Source organism: Chaetura pelagica, unplaced genomic scaffold (assembly GCF_000747805.2).
Source record: "Chaetura pelagica isolate M959 unplaced genomic scaffold, ChaPel_1.0 scaffold105, whole genome shotgun sequence".
NCBI classification, from domain to species: Eukaryota; Metazoa; Chordata; class Aves; order Apodiformes; family Apodidae; genus Chaetura; species Chaetura pelagica.
This window is the reverse complement of record NW_009953393.1, coordinates 4,341,724-4,353,737: the sequence shown is the minus strand read 5'-3', so window position 1 is coordinate 4,353,737 and position 12,014 is coordinate 4,341,724. Positions and strand designations below refer to the sequence as shown.

At 37.2% G+C, this 12,014-nt stretch overlaps 1 protein-coding gene across 3 annotated transcripts in view; it reads left to right on the top strand.

The window, feature by feature from the left end:
- The window catches only part of PDS5B (PDS5, regulator of cohesion maintenance, homolog B (S. cerevisiae)), a 91,869-nt gene that overhangs the window by 6,029 nt on the left and 73,826 nt on the right, over positions 1-12,014 (top strand). For all 3 annotated transcript variants that reach the window (XM_009998347.1, XM_009998348.1, XM_009998345.1), the window contains exons 3-6: positions 740-826; positions 921-1,018; positions 2,142-2,268; positions 10,637-10,717. In XM_009998347.1, the coding sequence (XP_009996649.1) occupies positions 740-826; positions 921-1,018; positions 2,142-2,268; positions 10,637-10,717 (393 nt within the window). The remainder of the gene's footprint in view (positions 1-739; positions 827-920; positions 1,019-2,141; positions 2,269-10,636; positions 10,718-12,014) is intronic.

Genomic DNA, 12,014 nt, shown 5'->3' with positions numbered 1-12,014 from the left:
CTTTCTATTGATATGAATTTCTGAATATTTTGTTTTAATATAGTAGTTATGAATTTTCAGCTGTTAATTATCTAAATGTTAAAAACATCTTAAAAAAACACCTTCCAGTGTGTCTCTGTTCTGTTGATAATTGACTGTTTGTTCCCTGTAATCTGCTTGAGTTGATTCTGTGCAGGACTTTTTCTGAATAAGTCTTCTGGTACTGTAAGTTGATGAAGGAATCAGGAGAAACTTGGTGTATTAGTTTTTCCAAGAGATGTGGTCTGCATCACTAGTGTAATGCACGAACAGTACAGTGTAAACAAATAATAATACTCTTGGTAAAGCTGCAGTTGCCTATTGTTGTTTTTTTTCTCCTTCTCCTGTTGAAACCTATTGCAATATAAAGTGAAAATGTAAAATGCATTGTTCTGAATAATTGTTCGACTTCTACAGCGTATCAGCCAGTTGCAGCTCTGTTTTTTTCAAGTGGAATGTTTTTCTTTGGAAAATAAAGGGTGTTGCTACTATAGAAAAAGGTTACTTTTTCAACACTTTAAAAAACATGAAGCATTTAAAAATTATTCCTTGACATTCTCTGCGATGTTTTGGAGATAATCTTCTTTTGAACAGTGAGATAGTGTGTCATTGCTGCAGATTTTGTAGTGATTAATATTACTAGTAGGTTTAGAAGACAATAGTTTAAATTTTGAGAGTTCTACTGCAGTTGTTTAAATAACTCTCTCTTCTTTCTTTTCAGGATATATTTATGTTCATAACAAGGCAACTTAAGGGTTTGGAAGACACAAAAAGCCCCCAGTTTAATCGATATTTTTACTTGCTTGAGGTAAGCTTCATAACTTCATAATTACTCTTAAATGTAATTTTTCAACTTAATCTTGTATTAACTATTCCTTTTATTTTTTTCTTGTCCAACACAGAACATTGCTTGGGTCAAATCTTATAACATATGCTTTGAATTAGAAGACAGCAATGAGATTTTTACACAGTTATACAGAACACTGTTTTCAGTAATAAAGTAAGTAGTGTCACACCCAATTATAATGTTTTATTGAATGGTTGAGATCAGATGTTTCTAACCTAAGTGGTCAGTCTGTCCTGTGGCTTTTAGCATTAATGAGCTTAGTTTTGTAGTTCAGTCTAGCTAAAGGTATCAGTATAAATGAAACAAGCTGTCGGTTTTGCCCATTTTAATTAAAGAAGGCACACTGCAAATTATTTTTTTCTAAGAAACTCACTTTTTCTTTGATTTCATTTATTTTATGCTGTTATTGAAATAGAAAGCAAATGGTGCAATACACAATTCTGAGGACTTTGGAGGATTGTTGCTATAAAAGCATGAGTAGCAAATAGGGGACATGGGAAGGTACTGTTAGAGATTGTCTAGTTGGCATCCCTTGCTTAAACCAGGATCAGCTAAAGCAGATTTCTCAGGGCTGTAGCCAGTTGGGTTTTGGGCACTGGACATCTCCAAGGATGGAGACTCCAGGGCTGTCTGGGCAACCTTCTAGTGCTCAATCACCCTGTTATTAAATGTTTCTCTCATATTTAAATGCTATGTCCTGTATTTCCCCTTGTGCCCATTGCCTCTTGTTCTGTCACTGGACACTACTGAGAAGAGTCTGGCTCTGTCTTTACTCCCAGCATCAGGTATTTAAGCACAATAAGTTCCTCCCTAAGCCATCTCCTCTTGAGCCAAAAAAAAGGTATCGCCTCTCATAGCTTCTCCTTGTGTGAGAGCTGCTCCAGTCCCATAGTCATCTTTATGGCCCTTTGTTGGAATGACTGCAGGATGCCCATGTGTCTCATGTGCTGGGAAGCTCAGAACTGAGCACAGCACTCCCCATGAAAGTCTCACCAGTTTTGAGTAGAGAGATGTTCTAATACACTGTCTCTTCATGGTAGGGACAGATACAGTTTCCTTACTCTCTTACTACAGTAGTAAATGAAGAGAGCATGAGATTCAAGAGCACTGGGAAGCCGTATATGCAGCTGAGAAATTTAAGTATTTTGACTTCTACAAAAACTTGTAATTTAATTATTATATTGCTTGTTCTTTGGCATCACCTTAGGGAGTATTCTGAATGGAAGTTGTACTTTATATTAATAGTACACTAAAAATTCTTGTTTTTTAATTGCAGCAATGGTCATAACCAAAAAGTACATATGCACATGGTTGATCTAATGAGCTCTATCATTTGTGAGGGAGATACTGTGTCACAGGAACTTTTGGATACAGTGTTAGTTAATCTAGTGCCAGCACATAAGGTAAGACTTCATAGTAGCTTAAATTTTTTTTTGTTATTGTGATTTGTTGGATGTATGTATTAAGATATTTAGATTTCATTTACAGAATAGCTGTAGCAAATGTGTTCCTATTATCTGTATTTTTTTTTAGCAGACAAATAGTTTTTAATACCCAGAAAATTCAGTAGCACTTCATTGCTTTGATATACTTGCCATAAACCAAAGTATCAGCAGTCATAGTAATCTAAAGCTTTAGTGTAATTCATTTACACAGGATTTTTTATATGTGGTCAATACAAGTAGAACTTAAACACTTTCTAAAGGATATATATTTTTTATATTAATTAGTGTGATGCTATATCAACAATTGAAACTTCTGTGTTACCCAAAGTAGGAGAGGGGGAAAAGGGTTGTTGTCTGCAGATTGTAGTTGGCTCTGTTACATATCAGAAATATTGACTTGGTGTTACTGAAAGCTCGTTGGTGTGTTTTTGATGCAGCCATAGAACTAGCCATGTTTAAAAATGGTGCTTCCTGAAGAGCCCATGTGGTGCTGGGTGTCTTTGATTAATAATGTTCTGTCCAAAAAAAAGTCCTCCAAATGAGCTGAGGAAAAATTTAAAACTTTGCATGTGTTGTGACACTGAAGTGTTTAAAAAGCAAGGAATTCTGACTTCTTTGTTTAGCAAACTGCCTGGGTCCTACTGGCATCTCTTGGGCTACAGTGTAGAAGAAAACTTGTAAGTTGTGTTTGACAAAGATTCTGGGAAATTATCTAGGAAATGTGTCCTTAGCTGGATTCTGAACTGTTCTGGCAGGTTTAGGGTTGTTTTGTGTGCGTTCAGGAAAGTGCTAATATACTTGAGCTTCTTAGAAACTACAGTAAGGTAAAGGGGGTATTAACGGAGAGATTTTTGCAGCTGTGGTTTGGTTTTTTTTTTTTGTGTTGTTTCAGGGGTGGTTAGGGGAGGGTTGTGGGTTACTCTGAAGAAACAGTAAACTTTCAGAAGGTGCTGCCTGAAGAGTATAGTAAGTGATACAACATGGTATGACTTACCATAAACCATCAATTTCAGTAAATAAACAGCACACAAATTATTTTTCCATTGACAGTGCAAGACTATATGTTCAGTATATGTAATCACTTTTCTTTTTTCTTTCCACTGGAAATGTTTTAGCTTTGTCCTTCCAAGAGTGTATTACTTTTGTGCCAGGACCAGACTGAAATGTTTGTGGCTAAAACTCAGATTTACAAAGTTAAGTCTTGGAATACATGAAACAAAAGGAAGACTGTAAAATGCTTTAGTTTGTATTGTCTCAGTTGTTAGGCATCTGTTGTTTCATTGTGTCACCTGTGTTCAACTTGATTTGACTGTACTGTTTGTATGATTCCTGTTTAATAAACTGATTTTTAATTGAAGAATTTGCATATTGTTAGGTTGTCTATAGCACTGAAACAGTTCTTTTTTATAGTGGATTTATAGTTATTGACTGAATATTTTTGTAGGATAAGGTACATAGGGTTTGGCATTTCTTCTGCTTCTGTTTTAATCAAACTGGCTCACTGGATAGGATGCAAGTTTATAGCTTGCTTTCTAATTAAAATAGTTCCATAGATTTAGACCAAATTTTGAGTACTTTTACCTTTGTTTTAATTCTTTTAACCTTTTCTTATGAATAGAAAAAAGAAAAAAGTATTTTTCTATTTAATCTCAATGTCTTCCTATATTGTTTACTGAAAGTTTTTGAGCTTGCATAATAGCCTCTGAAAGTGGTTAAATTACTAATGTAATGTTGGAAAAATGTAGTGAATTAAGAGTGAGAATTTTTGCTCTCATATCCATTGAGCACAAAGCTATGAAAGGGTTAAGGATAAGGTCTGCCATAAAGAAGAGCTGTGTCTTAGCTGACCTAGCCATTAAGCTGCACTGGCTGTGGAAAAAGGAAATAGAAAAATCAGATTGGCCACCAAAAATGGCAAAAGAGCAAGTGTTGATGTAATGGTGAGTAGGGAATCCTTATCTATCCAGATTTCCAGGGGACCAAAAGAGTATTTTGATGAAGTAGAAGGAACACAGATTTGTTATTAGCTCAGGTTCAAAAATGATCAGATTGAGAGATTGTTGCAGATACCACAACTGTGTCTGTAGCAAGTGACATAGGCAAAGTTTTTTAATACAGCCAAAAGTAAGATTGTGTATGTAAGAGAATGTGCAGTGCCCTTGTGAACTGAATGACTGTGTTCTAGAAAATACTGATAGAACCAGTTATGAATTTTGGTGTATCAATAGTTATCGATTATGTTATGTTATATTGATTATGTTATGTTGAAGACTTTATCAAAGGAGCAGTCTGTGTGTGTGGGGAGCAAAAAGGTTGAAACAACGCCTTTAGTTTTGGATCCTGGATGCTAAGGTCCAGTGGCTGAAATTAGATTGATGTGAGAATTTATGTTTTTAAGAGTTGTACTAACTAGTTGAACAATTGACCAAAGGTTAATTCAATGCTGTTACCTCTTAAAATCAAGGCCAATATTTTTCCTAAGGGGAACACCAGATACAGTCAGTAGTTCTGAGCACCCTGGCTGCAAAAACCTCGGGCATAAGGAGCATATAGCTGGGGACACGATGTAGTACCAAAAGTCTGTCTACCATAATTAGTAATCATTGAAGTAGTCTAAGCAGGGCTAGTTCACTTGAGTTGGCCATCCATCTCACTTGGCCAGAATAAAAGCCATATTGATGCAAACCTGAATGGAGTTGGCTGAGGCCAGTATCACAGAACAGGCACAGGCTTGATTAGTACAGCACAGATCAGATAATTCAGTAAAACAGTAAACTTATCTGAACATGTGCTCAGCTCTTAATTTCTTTGATGTTTAGTTACTTTTTTTATCCTTTGGTGGTTTCTCTTTTTTTTGGACTCTACTGAAATTATTTTGATAGGATTATGTTAAAAGGGAATAAAATAGTGAACTAAACCCAGAAAAGACCAGAAGGAAGGGAGAATTATTCAATATGAAAAGACAAGAAAAATTAAGTTTTCCATTCTCTTTTTAATTATAAAACATTGATGGCAGCACCTGTAAGAAATTTTGTTTGTACAGTGTGTTAGAAGGCAAATTTTATTTTCTTTCTTTGAGTGTTTGCCAGAGTTTTCCATTTACATCCTCAGGAGTACTGCAGGGGGTTGCACATTGCATATCCCACATGCTTTACATGCTTACCTTTTTGAAAAAGTGGTATTGACAATTAAATTCCTAACTGTGTCTACTAGGAATTTGCTTAATAATTAGTGTTATCTATCTTGGCAACACTGGAGCTGAGCTTTATCTTTGTCGGCCGTCCTTAAAAACCTATTTCTCTCCCCCAGCAGAACTAGAGAATCTGTTAAAACCATTTTGTCAAGTGTTCTTGGTTACAAATTCTGCTACAAACTGATAATAAGAAGAAAACTGAAGATTCTTTTCAAATGCCAAGAAAACTATATGTTAAAATATATGGGTTTTTAAATAATATTTACTCTAGATACAGACTTAACGTTTGACTTTAGGAGTAAAGTTGTTAAGTGGAGGACTGGATTGATGCTTGCCAGTCATCCTTTTTGAAGAAAAAATACAGGACATTTGTTTTCCTGTTGATGTTTTTCTCTTCTGAAAAATGAGTACAAAATATTTTACTCAATTTCTTTGAGATGTGTTAAATTGGACATTGAGAGGCAACTGGAAAAAAAATCAATATGTGTGCATTCCCATCACTGCCGATCCCACTGCAGCAGTATAACTGGCTTTTGGCTCTGTGGCAAACTGTCCTGGAGAGCATTGTCTTTATTTACCCAAAACTGCCTGTGCCATGCTTTCAGAGAGGTTGCCACTGCTTCTTGTGTCTGCAGTAGAAGTTTGTCAAACATTTCTAGAGAATGTAGGAAAAATCAGCTGGCAAAACTCTTAATGTCTTCCAGAAGTGTCAGAAGCTTGAAATGCTGGCAATGTATACTCAAAAAATCATGGTAGGAATTGAGACAAAGGAGAGAACTTACAGTTCACAAAGATATGTCTTAAAATATTATTGTTGAAGGCCTTTGAAACACTTTTTTAAAAAATTTCTCCTCTCAACATTTTTTTTTCTGAAAAAAACAGGATTTTTTTTAAAAATTCTTTTGGGAAAAGGTCTGCCTGTGAAATCCTGGAATTCAGGGTTTTTTTTTATTTGTTCTTATAAATCACTACTTCTGCTTTTTCCTTCAAAATGCAGCAATTACTAATGATTACTTGATTCAGTGTTCCCTGCTGATGTCTTAGTTGACAGAGTCACCACTGAGTGCTTTCAGAGGTATCCTGGTTAAGATGGAGTGGTGAGACACTGGAATAGGCTGCCCAGGGAGGTGGTTGAGTCACCATCCCTGGATGTGTTTAAAGGTCATTTGGATGTGGTGTTGGTGGATATAGTTTAGGGGAGAACTTTGCAGAGTAGGGATGATGGTTGGACTTGGTGATCCCAAGGGTCTTTTCCAACCTAAATAGTTCTATGATTCTATGTACAATATTTTCTAAATGTTATTGAAAGATTGAAGAGAAGATAAAGACAGAAAAGTTTGGATAAACACAGAAAAAAATTGTTAAATTGGCTCTTATCCTTACAAAATTTCTCTTTCAGGCAAAGTTTGAAATCTCTGAGTCTATTAAATCAGTCAGAAAAATACATTTGAGATTTCATAAAAGATGTTTGAACCTATTTGGTAATGGCTTGGGTTGCTTCTGTTTTTGTTTCTACTAAGGCAGTGCTGCTTTTTCTCTTTTCTGCTTCTATCATGAAGCTGGAAAAGGGAGAAGAACACTTTCACCTGTGCTTTTAAGACTAGTGTTCTTACTTTCATAACATCCAAACATTTGAGGGCTTCAGACTTACTTAAGGTTCTGTGCAAAAATTTAATTTTTTACACTGTAGTTATTATTCATTGTGTAGATCAATTATGAATCATAGAGTGCCAGGTCGGAAGGGACCACAAGGATCATCTGATCCAACCTTTCTAGGTATTACTGTTGCTTTATATAAGATGACTCAGCACCCTGTCAAGCTGAGACCTGAAACTACCCAGTGTGGGGGAATCTACCACTTCCCTTGGGAGTCTGTTTGACTGTCCTCATGGTGAAAAATGTACCTCTTGTATTCAATCAGGATCTCCCCAGGAGCAACTTGTGCCTATTACCCCTTGTCTTTTCCATGTGACTCCTTGTAAATAGGGAGTCTCCATCTTCTTGGTAGCCACCTTTTAAATACTGGAACATTGCAATAAGGTCTCCCTGAAGCCTTCTTCTCTCAAGGCTGAACAAACCCAGTGTTCTCAGCCTCTTCTGATATGTCAGGTCCTACAGTCCTCCAGCCATCCTTGTGGCCCTTCTCTGGACCCTCTCCAGCCTGTCCGCATCCTTTTTATAGAGTGGGGATCAAAACTGAACGCAATACTCCAAGTGTGGTCTGACGAGTGCCATGTGGAGTGGGATGATGACTTCTTTATCTCTGCTGGTGATGCCCTTGTTGATGCAGCCCAGCATCCCGTTGGCTTTCCTGGCTGCTGCAGCACACTGCTCACTCATGTTGAGCCTGATAGGCACCAAGATCCCCAGGTCCCTTTCCACAGGCTGCTCTCCAGCCAGGAGGATCCCAGCCTGAACTGCACTCCTGGGTTATGTGTTCCCAGGTGCAAGACCCTACGCTTCTCCCCATTGAACTTCAGAAGGTTCCTGCTAGCCCACTCCAGTCTGTCCAAGGGTGGCTCTTCCTTCTGGAGTGTCAACCTCTCCACTCATGTTGGTGCTGTCAGCAAACTTCCAGGTCACTTATGAAGATGTTAAACAGCACTGGGCCCAATATCAATCCCTGGGGGACCCCACTTGTGGCTGGTTGCCATTCTGAGGAGGAACTATTTACTGTCACACTCTGGGTATGGTCTGTCAGCCAGTTCCCCACCCCCCACACAGGCCACTTGTCAAGGCCGTAGCGCGTCAGTTTCTCCAGGAGAAGGCTGTGTGAGACTGTATAAAAAGCCTTGGAGAAATCCAGGTAGATGATGTCCACTGCTCACCCTGTATCAACTGAGCGGGTGACTTTGTCATAGAAGGCGATCAGGTGTGTCAAGCACAATTTACAGCTGGCAAATCTGTGTTAGCTTTTCCCAATCGCATGCTTCAATTGACATGTGACAGTCCCCAGGAGGATTTGCTGCATGACTTTCCCAGGGACTGAAGTGAGACTAATGTGTCTGTAATTATCTGGGTCCTCCTTTGGACCCCTGTTATAGATCCAGGTGACTTTAGCCTTCCTCCAGTCCTCAGGGATGTCTCCTGATCTCTGTTGACTTCTCAAAGATTGTGAAAAGCAGTTTAGCAACAACATCAGCCAGCTCTCTCAACACCCTAGGTTGGATGGCATCCAGGCCCATCCATTTGTATGGGTCAAGCTCCTGTAATAGTTATGGCAGCTTTTTAAAAATGAACTGCTGTGTGAAACAGACAAGCTGAAACTGCAGTTAGCGTGAATCAAAACAATCTGCCTTTTGGAACTCTGCTGTGTTGTTCAGACTTGTTTTGTATTTAGATTGGGTCTCACTCATGATCTAAAGTTCAGTCTTACCAGGGAGAAAGCAGTTTTCTTTGTTTTGGTGGAGGCGACCTGAGGAAGTCAAGAAGGATCAGAGCAAGTATAAATTTCTTGTTCAGGAATTTGTGCCTTTTACTTCCTGAATAGTCAGAACTCTATCTAAGTATCAGAAAACAAACACACTGGTGAAAATGCTTTCTTTGTGTCTCTGGCTGTGTGTGTTAGCCATAAAGAACTATCTAGCATGCAGAACCTTCTCTTTTCTGGGGCATGGAACAGCTGTACCATTTTGTAAAAACACTGCTAACACTGATCCTAGTATCTTGATTAGATAAGGAAAGAGGAAATTACAAGGATGTTAGCATCTTGTGTAAGCATCTGAGTATCTTCCCAGACTTGGGATTTTTATCACTTTCTACAGTGATAGTGGCTATCACTGTGGCCACTGTGATACAGTGGCTCTGACTAAAATAGAAGCAGCAGGCATTAATCTTCATAGACTTTTGACTTCAGTTGCCTAACTTAATTCTATCAGTAGGCAAGTCAAATAATTTTGTTTAATACCAACAGAAAAATAAATCTGTTTTCACCGCTATCTAGAAGCCTATACTTTTACACAGTTTTTGAAATTCTGGACAATACTCTCCATCTCTTTGCAAATCTTATGTTTTTCATTTGGATAGCTACAAAGGACCAAGCATATGTTGGCAAAAAAAAGATGCTGGCTGTGGGATTGCATCCTGTGTTTGCTTTTCATTATGATAAAAGGAAGGGTTTTTTTCCTTTTATGAATGAGGTGTATATAAAAAACCCCAAAGCAACGACCACAAATTTCCCTTATATACTCTTGTCTTGTAAGTGGAATGTGATGGGTGTTTTTGAATTGCAAAGATGAGTCAAAATTGGGCAAGCTATATTTTTACAGAGACTAATAAAAAGACTATATTTTTTGCTGTTGGAGACTTTTTTTCATTCTTCTATGAGTTAATCAAGTCTGCAGTGGATACCACAAGGGGTAAAATTAATAAAATTAATAAAAATTTTGAAAATTACTTGTTATGTAAAAGGTGAATAAAGAACATAGCAACTTGAGGCTGGAAAATGCACACTGGGAAAGGAAGGAAACAATTACAGATCAATAACCAAATTAAATGAATGGAAGTGTAGGAATGTTGTGAGTGATGAGTTTTCATTATGTTTTTTATATTGCAGTTCCATTAGTTTCTATTCTTCACCCTTTTTTGCTCACAGAAACATTCAGGTGTTTTGGTTTGTTTCAGTTTCTTTTGCTGTCTCAGTCAGAAAGACTGAGTATCTTTGGGAGATACTTGTGAGAGGCAGAGGCCGTGATGGTGGTTCACAGGTGGCTGCCTGATGCAAGGACAGAATTGTACTTTCTATCACAGTCCTGTTCAGAGATGTGCTTCTTTAGTGACTGTAAATGCCTCAGTGTTGCCTCTGTACTATTTTTTTTGGGAAGCTGATAAGGAGCAGCAGTAAAATAGAGGAACTGACTTCACTGTGTGCCATGCATAGATGGACAATTTAAAAGTAAGTCCTGATTTGCCAGGAAAGGTTTTTTTGCTGTAGTATCAGCGGAGACTACAAAGTTTTGGTTGGACTAGGTTTGTTTTTACCATATTATCCACACTACTGAAAGGGTAAAAAGAACAGGCTATTTCTTTAATGCATTTGCCAGGATGTGCTAGCTGTAAATTCTCATATTTACTTCTAAGATTAATGAATGTGCTTACATTTTTTTTTGTTTGTTTTTTTTTTTTTCCCCTCAGAATTTAAATAAGCAAGCCTATGACTTGGCAAAGGCTTTACTAAAGCGGACAGCACAAGCAATTGAACCATACATTACTAATGTAAGTGAAGACACCAAACAGATATGGAAATCAATGCATGTTTTAACTGAGCTGTGTTCTAAAAAGAGTTAATTGCATATAGCTACATAAGACTGTAAAATAACTTTTTGCAAATGCTCAATTGTTCCTTGATAGTTATAGTAATGAAGCACTGTGTATCCTGTCCCTTTGCATCCAGTTCTTGACCATATAGAAACTCCTAACCCCATAACGATTTTTATTTCTGAAATGCAATGGATAGTTTACCTTCTACTCTCTTAGGACACCTTGCACTTCTATCCTTAATGTGGTCAGAAGACTAGATGTGCTTATATGAATTGTTCTGATAAAAAATGTATGAACACATTGTTCCTGTTGCAAAATTCTTTTTTTCTTAGTGAAGTGATGAGATTATTTAGAAGCTAGGAGAAGTGAAGATAGAGCAGAATTTTAATGTTGTTGTCACAAAAAAAGAAGAGGAAACAGAATCTAAGAGTAGACAGTAAGGACTAAAACCAGTGAGTGGATTGAGGGTTATAGCCAAGTTAAGTGTAGACATCATAGGCATTGCAAGAGAAGAGGGATAAGAGGAAATGAAGATCAGACAGGAGTATGTTCTAAATTATGTTGCACAATAGGAGAAAAAACCTTACACTTTTTTTTTTAACAGTAGTTGAGGATTTAATGGGTATCATGGCAGCTATCCAAAATCTCAAAAGCTTGAAAACAATAGAAAATTTTCAATTATTTTTGTTACCTTCAGACTTGTAACACTGTTGGTACTTGGAAAGTGGGTACCTTCCAAGATTTAACAACAACTTCAGTGAAAACTCTTACTGTAATCCTCTTAGTCAAGCTTGCTGTTTGGAAAAGTATTGCTACATGGGAACATGTTTTTAATGTTCATTTGTAAGGCTAGTTTACAAACTGGGCAACATTTACTGGGTTTTAAGGAAGTCTGTACAATACAAATTTTCCTCTTATGGAAAAAATGTACATGCGGTCTTCTGTTCTTGGTTTCCCACAAGCGAGAGATATTATGCTGTCTGGTTTCTTTGCTTTGAAAGTTATTTTCTTTCTTAAAATATATTAAAGACACAGTGGGAGTTAGCTGCCTAATCAGGAGAATATATGTTCTAGGCAATTCTGTATCCAGAAAAGGAAAACTTTTCTGCAAAGCAGTATGGAGTCTTTAACTTCTAATGAAAAATGCCTGTCTCTTATTTTCTAGTCAATATTACTAGAAACTTTTTACTTTTTCTATTGTATTACTTGTTGGGGTTCACTTTTTTAAACCTCAAAAAGTTGATAGTTTTCA